Consider the following 26,472-nt stretch of genomic DNA (forward strand, 5'->3'; position numbering starts at 1 on the left):
CCTGTGCCCATGCCTTCCCCATCACAAGACTCTAGCCCTCTGCAACTGTAAACCAAAATAAACCTTTTCTTCCTTAAGTTGTGTGGTAGTTTGAATGAGAATGGCTCCCTAGGCTCACATGGTTGAATACCTGGTCCCTAGTTGATGGACTGTTTAGGAATGACTAGAAAATGAGGCCTTTTAGAGGTATGTCACTAGGGTGTGGCTCACACCATTCCCAGGAGGTGTTCTCTGCCTCATGCTTATGGATCATATGTGAGCTCTCAGCTACTGCTCCAGCATCATGCCTGCCTGCCACCTAGCTCTCCACCATGATGGCCATGGACTCATCTGCTGAAGTCCCTAATAAAGTCTTTCTTCTACATGTTGCCTTGGTAATGGTGCTTTGTCACAGATATTGAAAAGTAACTAAGACAGGTTGTTTTTGTCAGGATATTTTATCACAGAAAAGGTAAATGTGCTTTGTGTCCTGACTGAGTCATTACAATGTGTTCACTCATGAAAACATCACAGTGAACTTCATAAATGTGTTCAATCATTATCAATAAAAACATCCACATAGGACCAGCATCCTGACACATAAGTCAATCAAAAAGCAGAATTCAACATACAAAAAAATTTTTTTAAAAAAGGCTAAGAGATAATACATCTAATGTAAAAGAAAAAAATCCACTGGTAAGCAATCTATCAGTTTGTATCGATGTACGTAACTAAAGTTAAAATGAAAAGTAATTTTTCATAAAGTAGAAAAACAATGATCTAATTAAAAAATGAAGGCAGGAGAAGGAGGGTTGGAAAGAGCATTGTTTTTTGGTGTGGTAACTTTTAAATTTAAATATAATAACATTATTTCCCTCATCTCTTTCTTCCCTACAACTCCTTCCATGTAAACCCCCTTGCACCCTCTTGAGATCATAACCTCTTTTTCTTTAATGTGTATTGCTACTGCATATAACCTGCTCAACCCATTTAGTACTACTTGTATGCATATGGTTTCAGGGGTGACTGCTGGATATTTCTGTGGTTATTTCTAATTAGGGAGCTCCATGAACACCTCCATGCACAAGCACACACAAAGAGTAATTAAGCATTAAAAGTAATCAAAATAGCTTTTAAAAGAACAAGACCAAAAGTAAACATAAAGAAGATTAAATAATAAAGAAAAAGAGGAAAGTAAGAAAATATTTCCAAACGCAGGTGTCACCTTTCCATCATCATGACTCAGTCTGTCTCACATAGAGCATTCAGTTCCAATGAAACCGACACACTTCAACAACTTTGCATTGTGTTCTCAAACTTTAAAAAATGACACAATTTCGATCCAGTTGCACTGGAGTACACTCCAGTCAGGACATTTCAAAGAACAAATTTTATTTTCACTTAAGAAAATCAGTTCAAATCACAAAGTGTAGATTCCATGCAGAACACGAGGGTGGGGAGACCTCAGAAGGGCTTTTTTGGCTTAAGTGCAGGGACACAGACTCTGAATTTTTGGTGGTTTTGCTTTGTAAGTTTAATGGCATTCATGCTAGAGTTGTCATTATGAGATACGTTTGATTGACAGCTCCTTAAGGAACAAGGACAACAGCATCAGGCACCAGGCAACTCACACCAGTGTTTAATAGCAGCATTTAAGCAATATCATTAGTAAAAGTCAAATTATAGCATACATAGATTTTTTTTCTTTACTTTCCCCATTTAACCAAAAGCTTTAACTACAGAGAACCACAGGCAATGTTATGTTTATCTCTTGGAGATAATAATATAAGCAAAGACATGCACATATTTAATTAACAGTGAGTTGAAACACTGACTTCAAAACTTCTTATGTAACAATTGTGAATATTGTTTTAGACTTTTGTGTTAGGATAGGGGGGGGAGGGGGAGGGAATTGACATGCCCTTGCCATGAAATCCTTCTTTTGAGAAGAACTGTCAAAATCTCTACAGTCCCCAAGGCTCTGGAAACCTGTGTTTCTGGGATTACCTCAATACCAGTAGTTGAACAGTAGAAATTTGAAGCGATTTAAATTCCATGTCAACTTTATTTTCCCCTAGAGCCATTAAGTTGGGCCTTCCAGGCCCATCAATCACTGTGAGTAGTTTTCTAAACCCTGGACACATGGAAGCCTTATATTAGACACCCCAGTGCCCGGGTTCTTTACCCTCTGATCTAGAAGCCGGGTGGCGGCTCTTGACCTGTGACTTGGGATCACCAGCATGGACACCGCAGCCAATGCTGTAGATGCACTCATCCTGGCTACCATCAACCCACAGGCTAAGGCTGGAGGGGTGCCCACACCCTGAGTCCCTCGGCTCCTCCATTAAACCTCAGGCCCTCTGCTCCCAGAGAAGGAAGAGCAGGGCTCTCTGAACTTCCCACATCATTCCAAGTTTGAGACTCTTTTCCAGAACCTTCCACTACAGATGAGGATCTCTAACTCGGTATCCCCAAGAATAACTTGCCAAAAGAGTTTAGACCCTAAGAGAGTCCTCCCAGCCATGCTCCTCCCTGCAGTGCTCATGGCCCTGGGGCTCAGGCAGACAGAGCTTGAGAAATGCAGCGATGTTAAGCAACAGACACAGAACTGGATGCCTGCTCTCTCTGTCAGCTTCCCAGTCTCCCCATGATGTGAGGACTTCAGAAAGTTAGTCACCAGAAAGTTAAAACATGGAAAATAGCACTTGCAAACCCCCATGTATAGCTTCTGAATACGTCTGTGTTATAATTAGGCTTCATTTCCGCAGCTGTTGCCTTTAATCTTTTATCCACGCTAGCTCTGTGTAAAAAATACCTGAAACTTGGACTGTTTACTCCCCTCACACACGTAAAGAACTGGTTCCTTGCTGGCTGAGAAGCTGAGAGACCCAGAGCACAGACACCCGAGAAGCTTGTATGCTGCTGCCTGCCCTTGAGTTTGCTCGTGGAAGCTGGTTTCTTGGCTACATCCATATAACCATTGCATCCTTTGGGAGCAAAAAAAAAGATTTAAAAAAAAACCCTGCTTGCTTTTTCAGTCACACAGACTCTCTCATAGTCAGCGCTGGGTGGCTTTCACAGTGCTGTCCAATCACCTTTTGTTCAAGGTGATTCCTTCCGGTCTAGTTAGGTGAAGCCCCTCCCAGCTCTACCTTCTTGAACCTCGGCTGTTTGTAATTGGCATCCTTCCTTCATCAGTAACACCCGAGGTGGCAAGTTGCGTAACAAGATCGACCTGGTTCCTCAAGGTCGCCAGCTGTCCCCTGGGTCTGAGGCACCTACAGCTCATCTTGTCTTGCGGCATGCCAGGAAGGATATGACCATGGCTGTGGAAACTCAGTCACCAGCTAGGGTGTTCTCATAGAGGAGGATCCGGTGAAGGGCAGGGAGTTCAGGGGTCTCCAGAGCACAGTGTGGTGGAACTTACCCAAGAGACCCTAATGATACTGATCTAGGAGGCCAGCTCCGGAGCTGAGATAGCTCTCCTTCTGCTTGCACACCTTCGCCACTGAGTCGGGGCCTTTCAGAAGTAACAACACACACTCAACACACCAGAAGTAAGTTCTCAGAGGTGCGGCACTCTTGAGGCCTAGATTGCCACCAGAGGGGTGTCATGTCCGTCACGTCTGGCCTGCTCTTGCGCGGTCTGACTGTGGGAAAGAACTGATTAGCCGCCTTTGATCCGTCATGGAAACAGTGTGCCGCTGAAGCCTGTACCTCTCACACCTAGCTGTTTAAAGAGTCATTATTGTTGGGAGAGCCAAGAGGAATCCTAAGTCCAAAGCAAACAATGAGAGGAAGCATGACCAAGCTCTGGCTATCCCTCCTCACCGACAGAATCTCCCCCAAGTGTGCCACTATGGCTGAAGCTAAGGAAAGAGCAGGAGAGGGCGATAAAAGGGGCGTTTGAGAGGCAGCGAGTGAGGAAGGATGAGAAAAATTCACATAGGCCAGCAGCAGTGCATACTCTGTGTTCACTGTTCGCTTTTCGAGGAAGTAGTTCACAGCTGTCTGTGGTCAGCTGAACCAGAAGTCACCTATAGAAAGAGGAAGGGGTAGCTGCTTGGCCGACAATCTCATCCTCACTGTCCTTCCCTGGAGAACTCCCCAGAAGTGCAGAAACCCCCAGAAGCAAGCCCTGGGACCCACCTGGGGTTTCCCAAACAGTTCAGCGAGGGTTTGTGCACTTGTAGTCCACAGATCCTGAGCAATTCCAGGAGCCCGATTCCTTGAGTCCCCCTGAAGGTCCAGGACCGACACTGACTAGCAGATCTCTTCCTTCTGAGGACACAAGGACAGGTGACCACAGGGTCAACTGTGCCTGGAAAGGCTGGCCCATCCTGAGACTCTACTAAAGGGAAGAGTTACCCACAACCTGAGTCAAGAGTCTTTCCTCATCTGTCACCACACGGCTGAGGCAGCTTCAATACCCAAAACAAGCTAAGGGAGAAAAAGCTTTGCAGAGCCACGGACATCGGATGCCACATAAATAAGCCAGCCTTAATAGTCGGCGTCTAAGCTTTTGAAATGCAGTACTGTGGTAGACAGCACCTCAAAAAGACCTAGAGCACTCAAAGCTCAGTCAACCAGGGGTTATCACACTGACTCCCACACTCCAAATTGCTAGAAGCCTAGCATGGTGGAGCCCAGACTCAAAGTCTTTTCAATACTTTGACATCTCTAATTTCTGAGAATCTGAAGCTACATAGTATAGCCTACGATGTCCAGAAGTCTGTTCTCCATCAGAAAGATCCAAGGTGATGTCATAAGCCTGAGCAATAGACTCTGGTGCGGCTGCCAGCCCCAGCCAGCGCTGTGCAAGTTCAGAAAATCTAGAGGGAGTCATTTCTACAGGGCATGTAGAGGTGGAAAGCTCATTCCCTTCCCCTCTCCTCACTCATTCATGTGGCCATACTATGGTCACTGCACCCAGAAGAGCACTTAAGAGCCCAGGATGCTCATGGGGCCAGCAAGAGGATTGACAGGACACAGCCAGCCACCAAGATCACCAAGGAGTAAATGTCCAGGCCTGCTAATGTTTGTCATCAGCGCATAGACAGGATTACCTCAGACCCGCAGACCAGCCTCTGAGCTGTCACACTGAGAAGAAAAGCCACCAGGCAGTATCAGAGGCACTACGTGTGCACAAGAAAACAACAGAACACCTTGACGACTGTGTGACTTGACACATGCTAGCCTCACACAGAAGGAGCCTATATCCACAACATGTGAAGCCTTCTAAACAGTTCTTTATCCTCAACTTTTCCACTTAAGAGGGAAAATATTCAAAATATTCAAATATGGTGTCAATTTAAGCTATGTACAATTACCATTTGCAAGCCAATCAGCAATGATGAGGCTCATTGGCCACCTGCTGTGCATGGTCATATAAGAAACAAGGCATTAACTAGACAGATTATCAACACGTCATCTAGAAGAAACCCAGCATGCAACTCTTTAATGGCCAAGGATCTGACTCACTTCCCTACACAGCCACTTACAGATTAAAAACATGAGAAACATTTGCAACCAGCACAGATGAGAACTGGCACGTACACGCTGGACAGCTGAGTTTCCCCAGGAAATATCCCATTCATGAATTTCTCTAGTTCCCACACTTCATGATAAGTGCACATGTATGTAACAAACCCTCAAAGCCAAGAGCATGATGCAGCCACGCACCCGTTGTTCTTACTACACAATGAGGTCTTATCAAAACCATGATGGTGCTCAAGGGCTCTGTAGCCCAGTATGGAAGAAAGTAGGTACTTAGGCTGGTGGTCCTCTCCTGTCTGAAGCATCCTGACCTGGAGTTTTAGTCAGCAGAAAGGAACTATCACAGCTGAACCTCTGTGCACCTGAGGGCAGGGGGGGCAGGGGGGGGGGACGGACGACCTCACCCCATCCCGATTTGAAGCTGAACCATAAGCAGCTCCAGGCCCTGCATGACTCATGAACCTAGCAGCCAGCTTTCTCTTCTGACCTCTCACATCCAGGGGAGGTGGGATAACTGTGAAAACCATCAAGTAAGGATTTCTGGAGAGGTAGGAAGTTGAGACAAGAGGATAAAAGTACAAAAGACGGACAAAGGGGGACCGGAAACTATTCTATCCTCAATGTGTAAATAGAACACACTTTAGTCAAAAGCAACAATAACTTGCCTAAAATATTCAAAAAGGAGCCTTAGTCTCTTCCACTGCTGAATACATATGTGATCAGAATAGCATGGAACAAGTCTATTACAGTACCTCTTGGGAATGTTGCTGACTGAACTCTGTGGGAAGCTGGAATTGGGGTGTGTGTGTGTGTGTGTGTGTGTGTGTGTGTGTGTGTGTGTGTGGAGAGAGAGAGAGAGAGAGAGAGAGAGAGAGAGAGAGAGAGAGAGAGAGAGAGAGAGAGAGAGAGAGAGCCTTCCCGCTATTTAAATATTCCCAAGTCCATTTCTCCAGGAAAGGTCCCACAAAATAACAGCTACTTCAGAGCACTGAAGCCGAAAAGCTTGTAGAGAAAACATCAATTTTCTGTGAAACAGCCTAAAAAGCAGAGCTTTGCAGCCACCTGACTTCAAAGACCCACACATTTCCTCTTCCTCCTGGCTGCAGGAAATATGCTTGCTGTATCAGGGAGGTTGCCATCATCTATTGTAGGATGGAAGGGAGGTTACCAGCATCCAGTGTGGTATGGAAGGGAGGTCACCAGCATCCAGTGTGGTATGGAAGGGAGGTCACCAGCATCCAGTGTAGGATGGAAGGGAGGTCATCAGCATCCAGTGGGGGATGGAAGGAAAGTCACCAGCATCCAGTGTGGGATGGAAGGGAGGTCACCAGCATCCAGTGTAGGATGGAAGGGAGGTCATCAGCATCCAGTGGGGGATGGAAGGAAAGTCACCAGTATCCAGTGTGGGGTGGAGGAAAGGTCACCAGCATCCAGTGTGGTATGGAAGGGGGTCACCAGCATCCAGTGTAGGATGGAAGGGAGGTCACCAGCATCCAGTGTGGGATGGAGGGAAGGTCACCAGCATCCAGTGTGGGATGGAAGGGGGTCACCAGTATCCTGTGTGGTATGGAAGGGAGGTCACCAGCATCCAGTGTGGGATGGAGGGAAGGTCACCAGCATCCAGTATGGGATAGAAGGTACCTCCAAACTGACCTTGATAATCACTTACCAGGAAGAGCCACAATAGAAGTTTGGCACATTAATGGACTCTCCCTGTCCTCATCTGGGTGACTTATCTGGCCCAGGTCTTAGGGACATTTCCCCAAACACTCCATTTAGTAGGAGTCTTTGCAGGAAATAGGCTACAATCAGAATCCTAAGCTATTTTAGAAATACACACAAGCTCCAGGCTAAGAGAAAATTATTAGAACGACAGTTCCCAGGAAGCATCTTCCAGTTGCAGGAGCAGTTTGAACCAATATTTAGCAAATTTGAGGTTCGGGGTACAAGTTATCGCTTTCTTGCAGTAGCTCTAACCTTTAGATGTGCTATCTGGGAAGGACACAGCCACAGGTGTGCGAATACATGCCACCAACACTCATACCAACATGCCTTCTGGACAAGCTCTGCCTTAGCCATGATATTGTTAAACACGTGCATCTAAGATGCCTCTGACCATGAGAGAACAAGGGAATCATCACAGCACAGAAAATCTCACACACAGGTTTGACCACGCCCCTCTGTGGACAGTGTGAATGAAGAAGGTATGCCAATATCTACAACGGCAGCTTTGGGTTCCACAAATCACATGAGGTATCTTTCTCAAGACAAAAAATACTTCTACTCCAAACAAACAACAAAAAAAAAAATCCATGAAAAGGGCTTACAATTCTCTTTAAAATACCCACCTACTGCAGTATGCACACCCTTCCCTGGCAACCATTGAAAAGTCATCATTTCCCATGATTTTAACAGTTTTCCTTTTTCCGTCCAGAGAATGACTTAGGCCTTTGCAAATGTAAACATCGTTTAAAGGCAGAAAGTCATGAAAATAAATAGATGAGCTGGAAAAGTTAACAAACCAAAAGCTTACATTACGTTTGTTTTTTAACCTAAATTACACGCTTCATAGGAAGCTCTGATCTGGCACACATACAATGTCCTTTCTGGCTTAAAAAAAAGTGTCTTGCTTTTGTTTCCTACCTCCTAAAATATATCAGAGTCTTAAATCTAATCATTATTTTTCTGAGATATGACAATGTAATATTTTCACAGCATTTTCCTATGGCAAGTATAAATAAATATGAAATTGTCATGAAAAAATACACTTGTAAGACAAGTGGTAAGGATTCTGACTCTAAATTAACATTACTCCAGGGAATAATGTTTGGGGAAAATGAGCATTAAATATTTGTTGGGACAAGTTTAATGAAAAAAGTATGTCTGTGCAAGACAGCATTTCTCTAGGCGTACATATTCTCCCAAATGATTCTTTGTTTTCACTCACAACACAGAGTTTCCTTTGTCAGGACTCACCGTCTGGTGCCTCTTCCAGATCGGTGGTCCTCAGCAGAGTCCCACGGCATTGCTGAATTCACCCTAAACTTGTCAGTTCACAGGACTGTTTCAAAGTAGAGGCACTGCTGATCTCCTGAGATGAACTTGATGGGTCTCATGTTCCCAGACAGACCTCTGGCTACCCATAAGAACAGACTTGAAAAGCCACCCCCCCTCCACCCCACTTAGAAGAGGTGCCTGTCCATGAAGGTGCAATGGAACAAAATCCACTATTCTGCACCACAAGTGTATTTCAAAACACAGCCTAGAATATTGGCTCTCCTCTCAAAAATAAAGGGAAAAAAAAGAACTTTTCCCCTAAATTAACTGCCTTCAAAATGTAGATTTTTCTTCACTGTTTTACAGAACTGGCCTTATTCCATGGAGAGCTGAACATATTTGTAGAATGCTATTGGACTCTCACTCCTTGAAAGACACAAACTGTACAGAATTTTCTTTTGTTTGAGAAATACAATTATAAAATGAAGCAAAATTGGAAAATAATCTTCGGTGGACCCAGGAGTTCCTAAACAAAGTACTTTAACAGCCGTGGAATGTAGTTAGAATGATATGAATTGCTGTCAGGAGAACAAGCTGCCATGTTTCATGATAGTTCACTGTATCCTCTTCTCTCTAACCCACATGGGAGCTGGGGGACAGCAGGCCCCAGTGAACCTTCACACGTGGGTGCAATTGGTGGATGGCGGGGTGTCTACTCGGCTCCTGTTTTCTTTGGTATCACTGGGGAGTGATTCCTTGCGAATGTGGCACTTGAACACTTGCTTGTATGCCTTCCGGAAGTTTTCCGAGAGAAAGGCGTATATGATGGGGTTCACAGAGGAGTTGCTGTATGCCAGGCAGTGGGCAGTGATCCTGAAGAAGAAGGAAGCTTGGGTCAGCGGGAACGCTCCGAACTCAGCCCAGAGGTGGACGACGTGATGGGGCAACCAGGATATGCCAAAAACCACAACCACCACCAGGACTGTCTGTGCGGTCTGGAAGAGAAGAGTAATGGTAGAGGGTTGAAGAAGAGACAGGTGCTGCATGAATACACCAGTTACATCAGAAGAACACAGCACCGTACAATACACCCCAATGGCAGTCCTATGTACTTCAATGGGATCAAATAAAGGGTTAAATTTGACCTCATGTAACACCTCTGTTCATCATCTCAAGACCTTACAGGGTCCTGACTCCTAGGCGTGTATTCAGTACATGTGGATATGATAAGGTATGAGATTAGAAAGGTTAGGAATAAGATTAAGGACTGTTATTCCAACTAGCAAAATTCTTCCAGCAGCCAAGAGATCCGGAGCAGGATCTGAACCAGAGTTCTGAACCAGTGTCCCCTAAATACAAGACCCTGACTCACAGAACAAAACAGCAGGACAGCAAGTCTCTTCCAGTGTGCACATGCCAAGTTTCATTAAGAGCCTGGAGCTCAGACGAACACTGACACAAACAAGTGGAAGATGTTGGTTTCTCCTCATTAAGTATTTACTGAAGACAGGATGGAGACTGGGGAGCTAACAGTCTCACAGAGTCATTCCAAGTGCAGCCTGTAGACCAGTCAGAACTATTGCTTGCTAGCTTAACTTTGACCACACTCCTGTTGCTCCTAAGTCAACAACACTCAGAAATTCTGGGCAGGGTCTCCATGTTTCTTAATGATTCCTACTGAACAGACAACAGGAGAAAACTGTGCTGTTGTTTGTTTTTGCTCTTTTGGGGGGCCCGCCACTCAGCTCCCAAATAAATCATATATGGAGGCTTTTCTTAATTATAAATGCTCAGCCTTAGCTTGGCTTGTTTCTAGCCAGCTTCCCCTAAGTTATCCTGTCTACCTTTGGCCTCTGAGATTTTCCTGCTCTCTTACATCTATAAATCTTACTCTTACTCCATGTTGGCTGTGTGGCCAGGTGTCTGGCCCCTGGAATCCTCCTCCTTCTCTGGCTACTTCTTCCTGTCCCTCTCACCCCAGATTTCTCCTTCTATATATTCTCTCTGCCTGCTAGCCCTTCCTATCCTTTCTCCTGCCTTGCTATTGACCGATTCAGTTCTTTATCAGATCATCAGATGTTTTAGACAGGCACAGTATCACAGCTTCATAGAGTTAAACAAAGGCAACATAAACAAAAGTAACACATCTTAAAATAATATTCTACAACAAAACTGTCATGGGCTTGTGATCTCAACACAAGGGGACACATACTGATGGAACCATGTACTGTGCATGGGCAAGGCCTCCCAACTGGCCACCCATCTAGAAAGCAGGGCAAACCTCAGAAGACCTTTTGTAGAAGACACTGCTGATAGGAATGTAGTTCATGGCAGGACTTCCTCTACTGCTTCTCATAAAAGGGGATCCTATTGTTCTATGTAATACAGACTTATATTAAGTCTGAAATATAGTACATGGTGTCAACACCTCCAGGACTGATTCTTGGCAATGAGCTAAGACAGCAACAGAAGGTTCATCACTGAAGAGGGTTAAAAACCAGTAGGAATGACCAGACTTCTGATCTAGAAGGTAGGGAAGGGACTAGCTGGATTTCAGGTCAAGAACAGCAAATACTAGGAGGCATGAGGGACAGGAGAGGAAAGCTAAACTCACTATCAAGAGGCGTCATGGGTTTTGCAAGACATACTGGCCAGATAGTAGGTCTGTTGATCATCTTTGGAGATGACAAAACCACCCCACAAGACTTGATTTCTTCGTTAATGAAGAAAATCAATGGACAAAATGATTCCCAGATTGTGCCTGGATCATGTGAGCACTAAACCAGCTCATCTATTAAAAACTCACAGGCAGGTGTTACAAAGTGAAAGCTTGCCTATTAAGTCCACTTACAGCCTGGGCTACAGAGCAAACGTAATTAGCTCACATATATTAAGGAAGTGTTTGCTATCAATCCATTTGCCCATTAGTGTGTGAGAACTGCCACTCTCTGGTGATTTTGTCAAACAATCTAGAAATGATTATATCCACAACACAGGAGAAGATAGCTTCCTCCATCAAAGATGATCAGGCCATCTCTCTACAAAAGTGCCACCCTGTCAACAATGCACGTCATTGCTTCTTTTAGGAAACACGGGCTAAGTACAAAGCTAAGAGCAGATCTATACCTTGGCAGCCTACAGGTAAGATTCATATCTTATCAAGATCTGAAATGCAAATGGCTGTGTGCCCTGAGTCTGCAGTAGTTTTTATGGCAGCTGTTTCTCTGAGCATCTGTGATTTACCCAAACGTGATCTCTAAATGTTTGCAATCCCTCGGCTTTTCTCAGAAATGTGCCTATGAGCCAGGTTCTTTATTCGTGGTCAACTGGCAGCTTTAAATGCAAGTACCTAATACTTTATGATACAGATACTAGGAACAAATACTAGATTCATATCCATATGAACTATCATCTACCCAAGGCTGCTCCTGTGAGAGCTAGAATGCTTCTGAGCACCACAACAGTCCAGCTGGGAATCTCAGAGAAGCTACACTCTCTCCTGTGTGTCTCTTTAAGCACCAAAGTCCACCTGAGCTGATGTTCTTAGCTGTCTCACGTGTCTGTGTCCTTCATACAAGCCCTGGGCCCTGGTTCCAGTCTTTGAGTTCACTCCACTTCAGCCACAGTAGTATGAAAAGCCAGATGTTCCCCAAGAGTGGGTGTTACTTTTCTCTCCTCCTCCTCCTCTACTTCCTTTTCCTTCTCCATTATTTTGATTTACTTATTTATTGTTCATTCAAGAAATGCTAGTGGAGCTGGAAAGAGCAGAATTGAGCAGTAGAAACTCTGCCCTGATTAGAAACTAACCTTCTTGATGGATGACAGCTCCTCAAGTATATAACTCAAAAAGCAACATCTAGAATACATCAGCTCAAAGTTAAAGATTTATTCACAATAATGGATGTGTTCTAATCCCAGCCCCTGGACTGTGGTAGGTCAGTGTGCCTATCATTACCCAAGAGCACTCTGGGCCCTGTCACTATGACTGACTCAGTGGATAATAGTTATCAGATAGTTACCTTGGAATCTGCCTCTTTACAAAGCCCAAAAGCTTTTGTGAATCCCTGATGAACTGCATAAAAGCCACAATAAAACTGGTGTTGTCCCATGGACCTTAAGTGAAAGCAATTAAAGAGGTTTCACTTGATACTGGCAGCTCCCACGGCAGAAGCGTGTCTGCTCATAGACAAGGCAATGACAGCTGCCTCTGTTGTATCCCTCTGAGTATCAGAATGTAACATGGACTCCCCTGCATGGGAAGCACGAGGGAGGCTGCAACAGAGACACTGCTCTGCATGAAAAAGGAGGTTTTCATCTTCATTTCCAACACTGTGTCCCTGTTTCTTACAAAACCGTTTGTCTTTACCAGGGATGGTGTGATACTCAGCATATACATTACTGACATCATTCACTCATTTGGAGCACAGAACCCTAACTACCTTTGACAGAGGAGCAGTATACACACTTGAGATTTGGCCCTTTATTAGCATGGTTTCTCTTTCTTCCTTACACTGGACCCATCTTAAAAAAGAAAATTAGTCTCCCTTGAGTAGTAAGTTGATCTCTTCAAGGAGTCTGAGATGCCTGCCTTTTCTTCAAAGTCTCACTCACAATGTGTCTCACAGAACTGGGCTGGGGCCGAAGGAATGAACACAAGGTGAGGACATGAAAAGCCCCATGAAAGCGGTGTCAGCGACAGCCAGAAAGCTCACTGGGCAAGCCAGGAATCAGAAAATAACGACAAAAATGCTTCTGTTGAAAGAGCCCCGAAGTTCATAGGACATCAGTGGACCTTCGACAAGGTTTCCCCCGAGCACCTACCCGATATGCTGCCTAGCTCATCCTCCCTGTGGTACCTAAGGCTCTTCTCTCAGGCCAGCCAGCTTCAAGCCAGAAACATCTCTTCCTGCCTAGTAGTGCTTAAGCAAAATCCTTAATAGGTTATTAAGCTTTTAATTATTACTGCAGGGCTGGAGAAATGGCTCCGTGTTTAAGAGCACCAGCTGCTCTTCCAGAGGACCTATGATCAATTCTAATACCCATATGGCAGCTCACAACTCTCAGTACAGTCCCAGGAGAGCCAAAACCCTCTTCCAGCCTTGAACGGCACTGCACACGTATGCTGTACAGGTATACATACAGGAAAATGCCTGTACAGAATACATACACATTTAAAAAAAAAAAAAAAAGAAGAAGAAGAAGAAGTCAATTGTTCCTGAAAAGAAATCTTATCTTCTTCCTGCATTTTCCACCATACGTAAATAGTTGTCCAATGTGCCCATCACAAAGGGCTGGGCTTGCCCTTCCTAACAGTGATAGAACTCACACAGAAAGCTCTGTCTGATGATGTGACTGGGTACATCTCCCGGACTCATGGGTTGAAATGTGATCACCAAGATGATGGTATCTAGAGGTCAGCCCATTGAGAGAGGATGAGGCTATGAAGGAAAGGCCCTTCATAGTGGGGTCATTGTCCTTATAAAAGAGCCCAGAGTACCACCCACTCCATCCAGCATTGGTGGATGCAAAGAGAAGGCTGGGGCCAAAAATCTACCAGAGCTTGACCTTGGTCTTCCAGCCTCCAGAACTGTAGGAAATAGATTCCTACTGTTTATAAGCTACACACTGTGGGATATTTTGTCCTTGTCACATTAACAAATGAGTACAGCACATGGACCGAAAACTGCTAAGCCACTGAGCAGGCCTGGAAATATGTTATCAAAATGAGCACATTACAAAAATCTCTACTCCGCTGACCCATTCTCCATGGGAACCCATTTCCCATCAATCCATGACTGTGGTTTGAATGTGCAATGTCCTCTAAGCAAGGCTCACAGGTTTGAAGCCTTGGTCCCCAGCTGAGGATGGGCCTTGAGGTAGGCCCTAACTGCAAGAAGTCAGTCACTGGGGGGCAGACATTGAGGTGTCCCAGCTCAGCCCCACTTCCTGCCCCTCTCTGATTTCTGAATGATGACACAATGTGACCAGTCACCTCATGCTTCTGCCACCACACCTTCCCCCACCTCTTGAACTCTCAACCCAAACAATCCTTCCCCCCTTGAATCACTTCCTTTCGGATATTTGATGACAGTAACAAGGTAAGCCGTACAGCCATTGACCATCAAGATGTGTCTTACATCAGCCTCCATCAGAGTCCCACACCGTCCCTCATATAGTCAGCATTGAGCATGGGTGTCCTGATGACCTGTGCTGAGATCCAGAAAGGGTCCGTGGTGGAATGTCACAGGCTGCGCTGCTCTCTGCCAGGATGGCTCTTTTCTACCTCAGTCTCTTACTGCTCCTCTGTCTTCCTTCTCCTCGTCACCTTGCTTCTCTCTTGCCCTCTCTGTTGCTCCCCCTACCAGGCATCTCTTTCCTACCTCTTTCATATACACACACACCCCACAGTCCTGTGTATTTGTTCTATGCAAACAAAAAGGCAATTAAATCTGCCAGACGAGCTCCGACATCTGTTCAGCAGCCATGAGGGGTTAGAGTCTGAGAAGGGAGGAGAAACATCTCTCTTCTCATTGCTCAAACTTTCTTCCTCATGGAGTGGGAATGAGCAAAAGAAGATTTTATATAAATAGGTATTCATTTTACATGTGCACATGCTTACAAAATGGCCATTTATTCTACGTTATGAAATAAAAGTGAGGTTTTCCTCATCTTCTCTTACAAGGGATTCCTTGCATCATCCCTTTAAACACATTGTTCTTTCTGGGACCTTTTTAGCTTCCCATCAACATCTCTTCAAAGACAAGGACGAGAATAAGCGAATGTTTCTCTAAGAAAAGTAGTTGCATCTTCTCAATCAGAATAAACTTGTTCTTGTTTTATAGTCATAGGAATTAAACCTCAGGCCTCATGCGTGTCAGGGATAGGCTCTACCATGAAATTGCATCCTGGTCCTTTTCAATTTACTTTGTATTTTTAGACAAATTGTGTCTTGCTAAGTGACTCAGATTTGCCTTGAACTCCAGATTTGGTATCCTCCTATCTCAGCACTCCAAGTAGCTGAGATTAGAGGATTTCACCACCTGGCTTAAATCTTTTGAATTAATACTAAAAATTTAGCATATTTGGAAGGTATCTCCCTCACTGTTAAATCCCAATAAGCCCCTCTTCTCTAGTCTCTCTCTCTCTCTCTCTCTCTCTCTCTCTCTCTCTCTCTCTCTCTCTCTCTCTCTCTCTCTGTCTCTCTCTCTCTCTCTCTCTCTCTGTGTGTGTGTGTGTGTGTGTGTGTGTGTGTGTGTGTGTGTGTGTGTACCTGTGCATGCATGCCCACACGCACACAAGCATAGGTCACAATTGTGAGCACATGCTTGTGGAAGCCAGAGGACAACATCAGGTATCTTTCCTCAGGAACAGTTCACCTTGTTTTTTTTCTTAAGCAGGGTCTTTCACCAGCCTGTAGCTTACTGACTAGGCTGGAATGCTGGCCAGGGAGCCCTAAGGATCTGCCTGTAGAGTTACCAGTTCTTACCAGTTCTGAGATCACAAGGGCACACCACCAGGTCCAACTTTTCTTTTCCTTTCTCTTTTAGATATATTTGTTTGTTTGTTTGTTTGTTTGTTTGTTTAATGTATATGAGTGTTCTATCTGCATGTACGGCTTTATGCCAGAAGAGGCCATCAGATTCTAGGAAAAATGGTTGTGAGCCACCATGTGATTGCTGATAACTGAACTCAGGACCTCTGGAAGAGCGGCTGAGTGCTCTTAACCCCTGAGCCATCTCTCTAGCCCTCTTCTTTTCCTTTAAACATGAATTCTGGAGATCAAACTCGGTTTCTCCTACTTGCATGACAAGCATTTTATTAAATGAGCTATCGCCCCAGCTCCCTGAAGGACCTTACTCTCCAAACACTCACCCCACTGAACATCTTTGGACATCCATGCTTTTCTCTTGATGCTGGCTCCCAAAGGAAGCCAATTCCTTTCAGAAACCAGGGCTCAGCTTGTTCCTGCACAGTACCTACACTCTGTGAAGAGCCTCCCAAGGAAAAATTCCACCAGGTCCTTAATTGTTCTTAAGGACTCATTTTCTTAGAGGTGAGAAGCGGTGCTTCAAGAAAAAACTAATAGATTAAGAGAATGTGGAAGCTGCGTTAAAATACAGAATTGGTAGCAGAGGAGGATTCAGGGCTGATTCTTGCTGTAGAATTCATACTTTAACAATTGTTATAAAGAAAAATCTGCAAGCTTAAAACTAAACCCAACTAATGACTGCTGGGATGGAAGGAAGGGCTGGGGCAGAAGGCTGAGGCAGCCATTTATTCTTAGGGAGCTGTGTGTGTGTGTGTGTGTGTGTGTGTGTGTGTGTGTGTGTGTGTGTATCCCAAATGCGAGTTATTTTGAGCTGCTGAGAGGAAAGGCGTCTCTTTGGGAGGCAGAAGCAGGAGGATCACTGCAAGTTCAAGGATAGTCTGTTCTACATCACAGGCTCCAGGACAGCTAGAGTTGCATGGCAAGACTGTCTACAAACTCTTGGGGCTGTGTTAGGGGAGTGGGACTCCTCCACATTGACGTGGATAAACAGGGAAGTCAGAGCAGGTTCTTCTTTACTTAAGTCAAAACTTTTAGAGTAAATATGATTATCTGAATGATTATTTACTATATATATATAATTGATCAGAGTAAGTATTTAGAAAGAAAAGCAAGGTATTTTAAGATATTATTGGTAATGTGTGTGGGTTAAAATGTCTGGTTATCCTCCCTCTAATCAAATTTGCCTAATAATTTCATTCCACTGTCTAAACCTAGAAATCACATGGATTTCATCCGAGGAAAAGATGAATTAATTCTGGCATGTAAAACAGCTTTTCCTCAATGAATGAAAGTGCAGTGAATCCCAGAGAGTTGGAAGCTTTAACTTGACTCAGCAGAAGGCATTAAACGGGAGTCCCTGCACGAGGAAAACAGTTAAAGAGGGGTAGGACCCCAGCAAGTTTTCTTCCTGGTCCCTCTGTGCCAAAGTCAGCTCAAGTCCAGGGAAGAGCTAAGGCTGCTGACTCTGTTCTTGGGGCTGAAGAGAACAACACACGGACGCTTTCACAGACGAGAATCCAACTGATAGCTTCGCATCACGCGTAAGATGTTGTTTGCTAAACAAGCAAATTACATCACAAGGCCCTCTGTGCTCTCCCAGGACGTAGGTCCGACCTCTGGAAGTCTGTCTTTCCTGGCCTCCGCACTTTGTCCAACACAGCTGAATGGTGATTGCCTGCCACACCTCTCCCTGGCCTGACTTCTTCTCCACCCCACCCCCTTAACAGTCACAGTTCACAAAAGTGTCCATCTCGGACAACTGGTTTTCAACCTGTGAGTGGATGTGAAGATAATTTAAAGCAAAAACAAGCTAAGCTCTCAAAAATCGACAGACAAGGCATCTGTTTGTGAATCTTACCTTTTTCTTAGATGCTTCTGACTTTTTTGACATGTTCTTCAACTTCTTATGCAGATGATTAAGGACCTGCAAAAGGCAGACAGATAGAAAAAATTCACCTCATGCTTACTTACACCTCATCTCTTTTCCTGTGGCAACCACTGAACATTCTGGTATGGTAATACTGCTGTTTATAAACCAATAAAAATAGAAGGGCATCTTAGATTTAAAAAAAAAAAAAAAAAGCCCTGAATGAAGCCGCTGAATATGTTCAGAGGTATCCCTGGATGACGGACCATACCCAGACATGGATAGAGCCACAGAGAATGCTAGCATGCTCAGAGTTTCTTGGAGAAAGAGCCTCACCTGGGATGGGGGTGGGGCTTTCTCCTGCAGTCCACTGCTCTGCCTGCCTTAGTTCTTTCTGCCCAAGAATCTACATGCCTACAGGCACCAGGCCCTACTCTAAATGGGGCACAAGGAGAGCTCAGAGACACATTGAAAACTAGAGTCTCGGGCTGTGGGAGTTCATGATGCAGTGGAGAAAACCAAGTGAGCAAGGAAGAGACCACAGCCTGACAGTTACTCCGTGTGGCTCCCCAGATCTGCACCAGTTTCTGGGGCTTGCTACGAACCCCACCCATTACAAGTCTCCTAGAGCAAAGCGCAAGCCAGCAAAGCTCATCCTTTTTCATATAGTTCAAACACTGTGTGGTCCTCAGACACTCCCTTTTAGGAATTTGGCATCACTGGTGATTGCAGGTTTTACCCTTACCATACCTGTCAGGGAGATGAGCTAACTTTAATAAATTGAGAAGCCATTCTGTGCTCTTGCCACTGTCCTATTTGGGAGAAAGGATGTGAATGTGGTTGTTGCTGTTACACACCGGAATTCACAATCTGAACTTGCTCCACCGCTGGCTACCCTGCAGAGCTGGTCCCAGGTTTGTTTTCTAATCTGATGGAATAAATTGAATAAATGGCAAAGGGTTTGAAGTGGTCTGTGGGTTTCTGAAGAGGCTCTCAGGACAGGGAGGCATGTTCCAGCCACTTGGATGCTTCCCTCCAACACCACAGAATGGAAATAATTGAATTGAATTGGCCTCACTGCCAAAGCCTGCTCCACTCTGCTGGAGGCAGCACCATCAGTCACGTCCTAATTGAGAAACCTCAGGATTCATTTACCGGCCCTCCCTGCCCTCACAGCCAGAGCAGCCAACCTAGCAGCCGTCTTCGGGTGCAAATCTGTCCTCAGATGTCCTGCCCTACTGAGATGTTTCTCACTGCTGAAAACACTTCAGTGTCTCTCGGCCACACAAGTCTTTGCTGTTGTGGGAGCAAGTGGATAGCTCGCCGATACACAGAGAAGTAGCTCTGTTCTGCCTACAGAAAGTACGTGGAAGGCAGGAACTGAGAAGTTTTCAACAGCAGCAATGAGGAAAATTTGTAAGAGGAAGGCGAGGGCCCGAGCCAGGAGCCTGCGGATGACTGACGGGCTAGCCGACGATGGCTGGCGTGTTTATAAATTCCCACATATAACAGCAACATTCATGTCATTTCTCCAGACAGAACAGTGGCAAGAGAACAGCATGGCTTCTAAGCAGCTCTTCTAACTGGAAGCATCTTTTGCATAGAGTTAATATCTGCAAACTTATTAAAGCTAGCTTATCTCTCTGACAGATATGCAAAGTAGAAAACCTGCAAGATAGTCATAAATCACCAGTGATGCTGAACTCCTAAAGGAAGTTGTCTAAAGACCAGAGAGGGAAAAGGATACAGGAGATGCAAAAACAAATTCACTACAGCAGCGTCGGTGGACTGCTTCTTGATGTTACTCAAGTTCACACAATCAGACCAGCTAAGCTGGGTCCTAGTCCACAGAGATGAGTTTGGATGTGTTTTCCTTAGCTCTGTTTCCTTTCTACAGCTCAGGCTATGAACACACAGTAGCATACTGTGACAGACTTTAAAGTCCTGACATTAAGGAAGAGAATATAGCCATTGGGTCAGTTATGCTATCATCTCTTGAGACAGTGAACATAACAGCGATGTGTCCTCACTTTAGACCTAGGAGGGCTCTAAGCAGAATGCATGCTGAAGGAAGAGAGTGGTGGGCAAGAGCCCTACAGTGCAGAGAGGAAGCATCTGCAGGAGCACAGGGCTGCTCCAACTCACTGTGCTCTCCAGGGTCTTTCAGGTGCAAAAAACTGTCTTGCTAAACATGGATGAAAAGATCACCTCTGGCATGCAGTTCATTCATTGATTTTAAAAAGAAAAAAATCTAAAAGACATGGTAATCTCAAGTGCTATTTTGGCCATCTGTGGTTGCTCACACTGACCATCAGCCCAGTTCTTAGACATACACAGTCAGTTCTGAACCTACCACTGAAGTTTCAGAGTCACTAACTAATCACACCTACTTAATGCCTGCCAGAAAACAGTCCAGATAACTTATCTCCAGCTTCCTAGGGCCTGGGATAAATTTGCAGGTATTAACACTGACTCAGAAGGTGTTTCCGGCTAGAATACTGCTGAGAAGCCAACTTTTTCTTGATGAAAAATATTCAAATGATCATCTATTCATTAATTCTTTTTTTTTTTTTTTTTTTTTTTTTTCAAGACAGGGTTTCTCTGTGTAGCTTTGCGCCTTTCCTGGAACTCGCTTTGGAGACCAGGCTGGCCTCGAACTCACAGAGATCCGCCTGGCTCTGCCTCCCGAGTGCTGGGATTAAAGGTGTGCGCCACCACCGCCCGGCCATCATTAATTCTTAAACTTTGTCTTCTGTGGAACTTTCGTAGACTCTGTTGACTAAGCCTGCTTAGTCCTAAAAGTTTACTTTTTCATTTCCACAAAGACTGAAATGATTTTCCCCCCTAGGGTCTTTGGGGTGAAATGAAGAAAGCGTATGTCTCTTTTTCAAAGTGGCAATTAGAATTTAAGAGACCAATATTTTAAATATAGCTCTAGTTCCCAGCCCCTTGTCCTCCAGGAACCAATTAATTGTCACCTGCGGAAAGGAAACCCTTCCTCAATCCTTTGCCAGTCTGACCATCTGATCTGTGGCTGCATCCCTCTGAAAGTCTCTTTCTTATTGATAAACTAGAGATGGCAGTTCCCACCCAGAGGATCACAGAACAAGCTCATGGGTGTGTGCCCCATACCCCACAACTCCCTGTGTAGAGCAGACTTTGCTTTGCATTTGAAAAGATGGAATGAATGAATGAACCAGCTACCTCCAAACAGCTGGGCTGCTTGCTCTTGCAGCTTTGAAACCAGAGCACTCATTCAGGAAATACAGCCATTCAAAAGACACACTGGTCATCTAGACTTGGGGAAGATGGAGTTTTCTGGGGGAGATGTGCCTTATGGGTGGAATGTAAGAAACCATTGCTTTTCTAGACAGGAGGTTATGTATGGTCCTACTGTCACAGCCCAAAAGATCGGGAGTCGGGGAAGGATAAGTTGCATGGAAACTTTAGAATTTCCCCTGCAGGGGATTTTTTTCCCCCTCCTGGTTCTGATAGTACCCTGAAAGGAAATATGACACTGAGGTAACCCCTAGAGTCACATCAAGTAGCCACTAAAAATAAGCTCGCTCTAGATTACTAGAAATTGAGTAGTGCCTAAGAGGTTTAAGGCTTTTGCTTAACATAAATGCCCAAGGCTCTGTAATTCTTTAATTTGTGAGCCACGGGTCCTTCAGAATACATGAAGACAGGATGAGTACGCAGCTCCTCAGAAACCAGGAGTCAGCTTGTTCCTGGACAGTACCTTTATATAGCTGTGTGCTCTTGCTATCCCTCTCCAGGGTGAGCTCCCTAACACTGTTCACACAACCTAGCTGGAAGAAACACCTGTCCTTCCACCCATGGTTCCCTGGGGACTTCAGTCAAGTCTCTGGAGAAGTAGGGCATCCCACTTGGATTTTAGAACTCTAAACTAAAATCCAAAGCCCTGGCCTGAGCAGAGGCTTACAGAGCCTGGACTCCGAAAACCTGCTGAGGTGCAGACGCCAACGTGGGAAGAGCTCTGCTCCAGGGGCCACACCAGCAGGTCTTAGCAAAGAGCTAAGAGGGGCAACTAGACCCCTGCAGGCTCTCTGCAGCCCGCTTTGTCCCGTTGTATCAGTTTCTTGGAGTCCACGGATCTTGTTTAAAAGCTGCTGAAACTGAGGCGGCTCAAACCTTTTGGGCAGCAGATCTGGGACACACTGCTGCCTGCGAGGCGATCGATGGGAGACAGAGCTGCAGCGCCCTTGAAGGGAAGTCCCTCTACCCAACTCCTAGACAGGAACTGCAAACTCTGCCCAGCACCTCTCAAACTCTTGAGTTAACTTTCTTGAGCCACAAATGATGTTGGAGCAAGCTGAGACAAAGTGGAGTAGAGAGGAAATGAGAACAGAGGAGCAGGATGCAAGGCTCAGTCGGGGGACAGGAAGAGCTGCCTCAGAGCCCGAGGGCGCTCCACACTCACCTTAGCATAGCAAAAGCAGATGAGCAGTAAGGGCAGCAGGTAGCCAAAGATGAAAGTGCACACCACGTAAGCCTTCTTGTGGAGCTGGTTGGGCCAGTGCTCCCAGCAGAAGGTCTGGTTGTTTTCCCGATGGAAGAGGCGCTGGTGGTAGGCCACTGGCGAGGCCATGGCAATGGACAGCGCCCAGATGAAGCCCACGCCCAGCAGCGCATTGCGGGACACCCTGAGGGAGGAGGAGCGCCGCGAGTGCACAATGGCCACGTAGCGGTCCACAGACATCGCGGCCAAGGTGAAGATGCTCACGAGCATGGACACAGTGAAGAAGTAGTGTATAAACTTGCAGATGAAGGCGCCCAGCACCCAGGTGGGCAGTGCGTACACGGTGGCCTGGAAGGGGATGCAAAAGAGCAGGTAGGCCAGGTCTGCGATGCTCAGGTTGAGGATGAACAGGTTGGTGGTGCTGCGCGGCTTACCCGGTTTGCTGCGCGCCAGCACAGTGATCACCAGGCTGTTGCCCAGCACGCCCATCGCGAAAATCAGGCCAAACACCACCAGCGTGATGAAGTTCTCCACGCCGATACCTAACAGCAGCCTGGACTCCGCGGTGGGAGGCTCTGGATCGCTCCCGTTCCCCTCGCTGAGGTTCAATGCAGCCAGCTCCATCACTTACTGGGACACCCCTTGGGTGTCTACGCAACGGATCGTGCTGGGAAGGAGCGCCAGGCAAAGAAAGCTGGCTGGAGGGGTAGCCGAGGATCACTGAGTGATCCAGCACAGAGCAGCGAGAGTGGATGTCTCCAGCTAGAAATCTCTGGCACCCGACAAGAGAGCAGGGGGCAGCGCCCCAGGGCGTGCGTGGTAGAAATGTCCTCTGTGCCCGGCCTGGCTAAAGAGGGGGCGGTGCTGCAAGTACGGAGTTGAGCCTTCCCATGCGTGGGCGGCAGGCTCCAGAACACCGGAGGTACCAGTCTGGGCGACTCGGGTTGCTAGCAGTCCGCGAGCTGGGCGGGTGGGACTCGTCCAGGCGACCCGCAGGTGGAGAATCTTCTGCGCCTTGCTGGTTCTAATCCCTTGCCGGCCGTGTCCCCTCGCTCCAGCAGCGCTTTGGGGTCGCACCTGTTGCTCTGAGTCTCTTCCAGCCGAGCTCCCAAAGCCCTTTGGTACACACCTTGGAGAGCGGAGAGAGTCGCAGAGCTTCCCACACCTCCCTGCCGCGCTGGAGCTGAGACTGCCTTCTCCCAGGTCCTCTGCAGGGCGAACCTCCCTCGGGGTTCCCGCTGGCCGGCAGAGTTTCTGCAGCACGGGAGGGACAGTGAGGACTCAACTGCGTCCCCTCTGTGCCTCTCGGGTCTGGCTGAAAAATCACAGCTTGTTCTCCGAGCCTGGGCGCCCTCAACCGGATGGGTGGCAGCCCACCTCCTTGCTGGAACTGGAGCGCTGTTCTCAGTGCAGTCCTCCTGGTCCCGCAGGGCGACTGTTGGCACCGAGAGCCAAGCGGAGTGCGCGCTCCTGTGCGCAACTGGCTGAGGCGACAGGCTGCGCAGCCTTTCTGCCAATTGGTACCTTTGGTCTTTCCCGCTCCCAGCAAGAGCAGAAATAAACCCCACGAAAATCAAAGGCTGGCCCTGCTACCGGAGGTTCTGTGACATCCGCTGGCTCCCCGCGCCCCTCCCTCATCCAGTCACAAGCTAGGGAGGGATGAAAGAAGCACCGCCTGCCTGAGTTTTCATTAAGAGCCTGTCCTGCGCTCACCTCGGGGATCAATCATTTCCACCAGACATTACTCATCTGAGTGACACAAACGGAAGCCTTGACAATGCTGGGTTTGTAAAGAGTCATGTGAGTGCGTGGAACGTCCACCACTGCTGAAACCAGGGCACACCAACGAGAAACAGCTGATTATCTGGTAGCACGCATCTAAAGAAAAACCTGCCTTTGCATGTACTCAGTGTAAGTAGGGAGTAACTACATCACTTTCAAATATGCCAGCGTCCTCCAGCGTGTGAGTGACCATGACCGCTGGACCCAAGGCCCAAGGAAGAGTAAGCACAGAAGGGTAAGGCAGGGTGTTCCTGGAGAAGCTCTGTGCCCAGGAGATTGGCAAGTGGCACAGTCCAGGGCTTCAGGAAAGTGGGCACAATGGTGAGGCCGGAGCTGCTTTACCTTGGGGAGTCTGCGGACAAGTGCGACCTCATTTCTCGCCCTGGCCAGCTCTCTTCTTCCATGCGGCTTGGGATGCCCTTCTGCTGTGCATTGCATACCTGCTAGTTCTTTGCTCTGCTTTAAAGGTCATATGTCATAGGATTTGGGGGAGTGGTTTAGCCTTGGGGTTTCTATTTTGTTCTGTTCTGGTGTGTGTGTGTGTGTGTGTGTGTGTGTGTGTGTGTGTGTGTGTGTGTGTGTGTGTAGTGTGGTGTGTTTCTGGGAATTGGTTGAAACCAGGGCCAAGGACATGTTGGGCAATCACTCTACCAGTGATCAATATCCCCAGAAAGAACTTACAGGGATTATAGGGATTTGGGTTTTGTTTTCTTGTAATGTAGACTTTTCATTAATCAATTACTAGTGTTGGGGGGGGGGGGGGCTGGCATTCATGGTGGCCAGAGGAAAACTTTCAAGAGTTGCTTCCTTCCACCATGGGCTCTGGGAACAGAACTCAGGTCATCAGCTCTGCCTGGGACATGCTTTTACCCACTGAGCCGTCTCCTCAGCCCTCTAAGGATTGTTTTTGACGTGAGGGGTAGATAATGAGATCACATCATACCCACAAGTGCACCTCCCAGCTTAAAATGCTTAAAAACTTACCAATATCCTTGAAGTCACTTCATATACTATCTAATCACAAGCTCCACCACAGCCCCCTTACTGTGTGGTCCATGGCTTATTTCCAAATGTACACGTGATATATGCCTATGTCCTTAAAGGGTATCCTGTGGTGGGGACTTGGGGTTTCATTTTTGCTTTAGTGTGAGATACGGTTTGCATGGTGATCTACATTTTGTCTTGGTTTGCCTTTGGCAGGTTTCATCTGCCCTTGTTTAGATGAGCCATGTCTTAGTGGATTGCATCTGTCCTCTGTTCTTTTGCTCTCCTGCCCCACGCTGTGATATCCTCAGAGCAGGACATAAATGAGAGACTCAAATCCAATGTGCCCATCTGTTTCCTAACTGGTAAGTTTGGTCCATCTCTGTTTGCTGCTGTCATGGATCCAAGTGAGTTAGTTTGTTGACATTCCCTGGACACTTGGCATCTCTGTTCTGTTTCCTACAAGCTGCTCCCTCTGCTGTTCTTTCACTGGAATGTTCTAGAGCCCCCTCCAGAGACCTTTCTCCTGACTTCTGCAAGATTCTGCTCCAAGGTCAGCTTCTCATTGGGGGAGAGGGGGTTCTCCTGACCATCCTAATGTCGTTTCACTCCCAGGTTACTGTGTTCCCGGCCTTGCTTCCTTCCCCTCCACAGTCTTTGTCCCATGTCATATTATCGTGTTAGAATTCTTTAGATGCCTTATCCATAATAGAGATGGGGTTGACAACCATGAAGCTGAATGGGTCAGTCTTGAACAATGCAACAGCTCAGTGCTGGATACATGAGTGTAGAGCTGCCGTCTGTCCATTAGTTAATGGAAATCACAAGCCATGGTTGTTAGGACGAACTCCCACAGCTCGGCTCAGAGCGGTGAAGACCATCATCACTCCTCTAGCTCGCCTGGCTCTGTAGCCCAGCTGCTTCGTGAACGCCGCTCTGCTGGAGATCACCACTGCACAGCCAAAGCCCATTGTCTTCTCCCAGAACTTGTAGCCGGCTGCCTTTGCCTCCCCAACCCATCATCAGCCCATGGGAAGCCCTTCTCCCTCCCTCGGTCAGAGAACACACTTCAATGCTTCTTTTAGAGGAAGGCACTGGTGGGAAGCACACTCCACCCAACAGTTCTTTCCTCGGCCCCAAGAAGTTGGCTCTCTGCCCTCCGCCATGCTTTGTGGGTGATTTTCCTCTTCTCTCCATTTTTTTTTTTAAGATTTATTTATGATGTATGCAGTGTTCTGCCTGCATGTATGTCTACAGGCCAGAAGAGGGCACCAGATCTCATTACAGATGGCTGTGAGCCACCATGTGGTTGCTGGGAATTGAACTCAGGACCTC

General features: G+C 46.5%; 1 protein-coding gene and 1 pseudogene across 1 annotated transcript; one reads left to right on the top strand and one right to left on the bottom strand.

Annotated features, from left to right (window-relative positions):
- Nucleotides 1-1,354: 1,354 nt before the first annotated feature.
- Galr1 (galanin receptor 1) lies at nucleotides 1,355-24,604 on the bottom strand. Its single transcript, XM_028873893.2, has 3 exons — nucleotides 22,333-24,604; nucleotides 17,880-17,945; nucleotides 1,355-9,467 (listed from the first exon to the last, which is right to left on the bottom strand). Exons 1-3 carry the CDS (start codon nucleotides 22,993-22,995, stop codon nucleotides 9,150-9,152), a joined length of 1,047 nt encoding a protein of 348 aa, XP_028729726.1. The 5' UTR covers nucleotides 22,996-24,604; the 3' UTR covers nucleotides 1,355-9,149.
- Nucleotides 23,262-26,472, top strand: part of LOC114696253 — a 37,746-nt pseudogene continuing 34,535 nt past the window's right edge.

The sequence above is a fragment of the Peromyscus leucopus genome, chromosome 19, assembly GCF_004664715.2.
Source record: "Peromyscus leucopus breed LL Stock chromosome 19, UCI_PerLeu_2.1, whole genome shotgun sequence".
NCBI lineage: Eukaryota > Metazoa > Chordata > Mammalia > Rodentia > Cricetidae > Peromyscus > Peromyscus leucopus.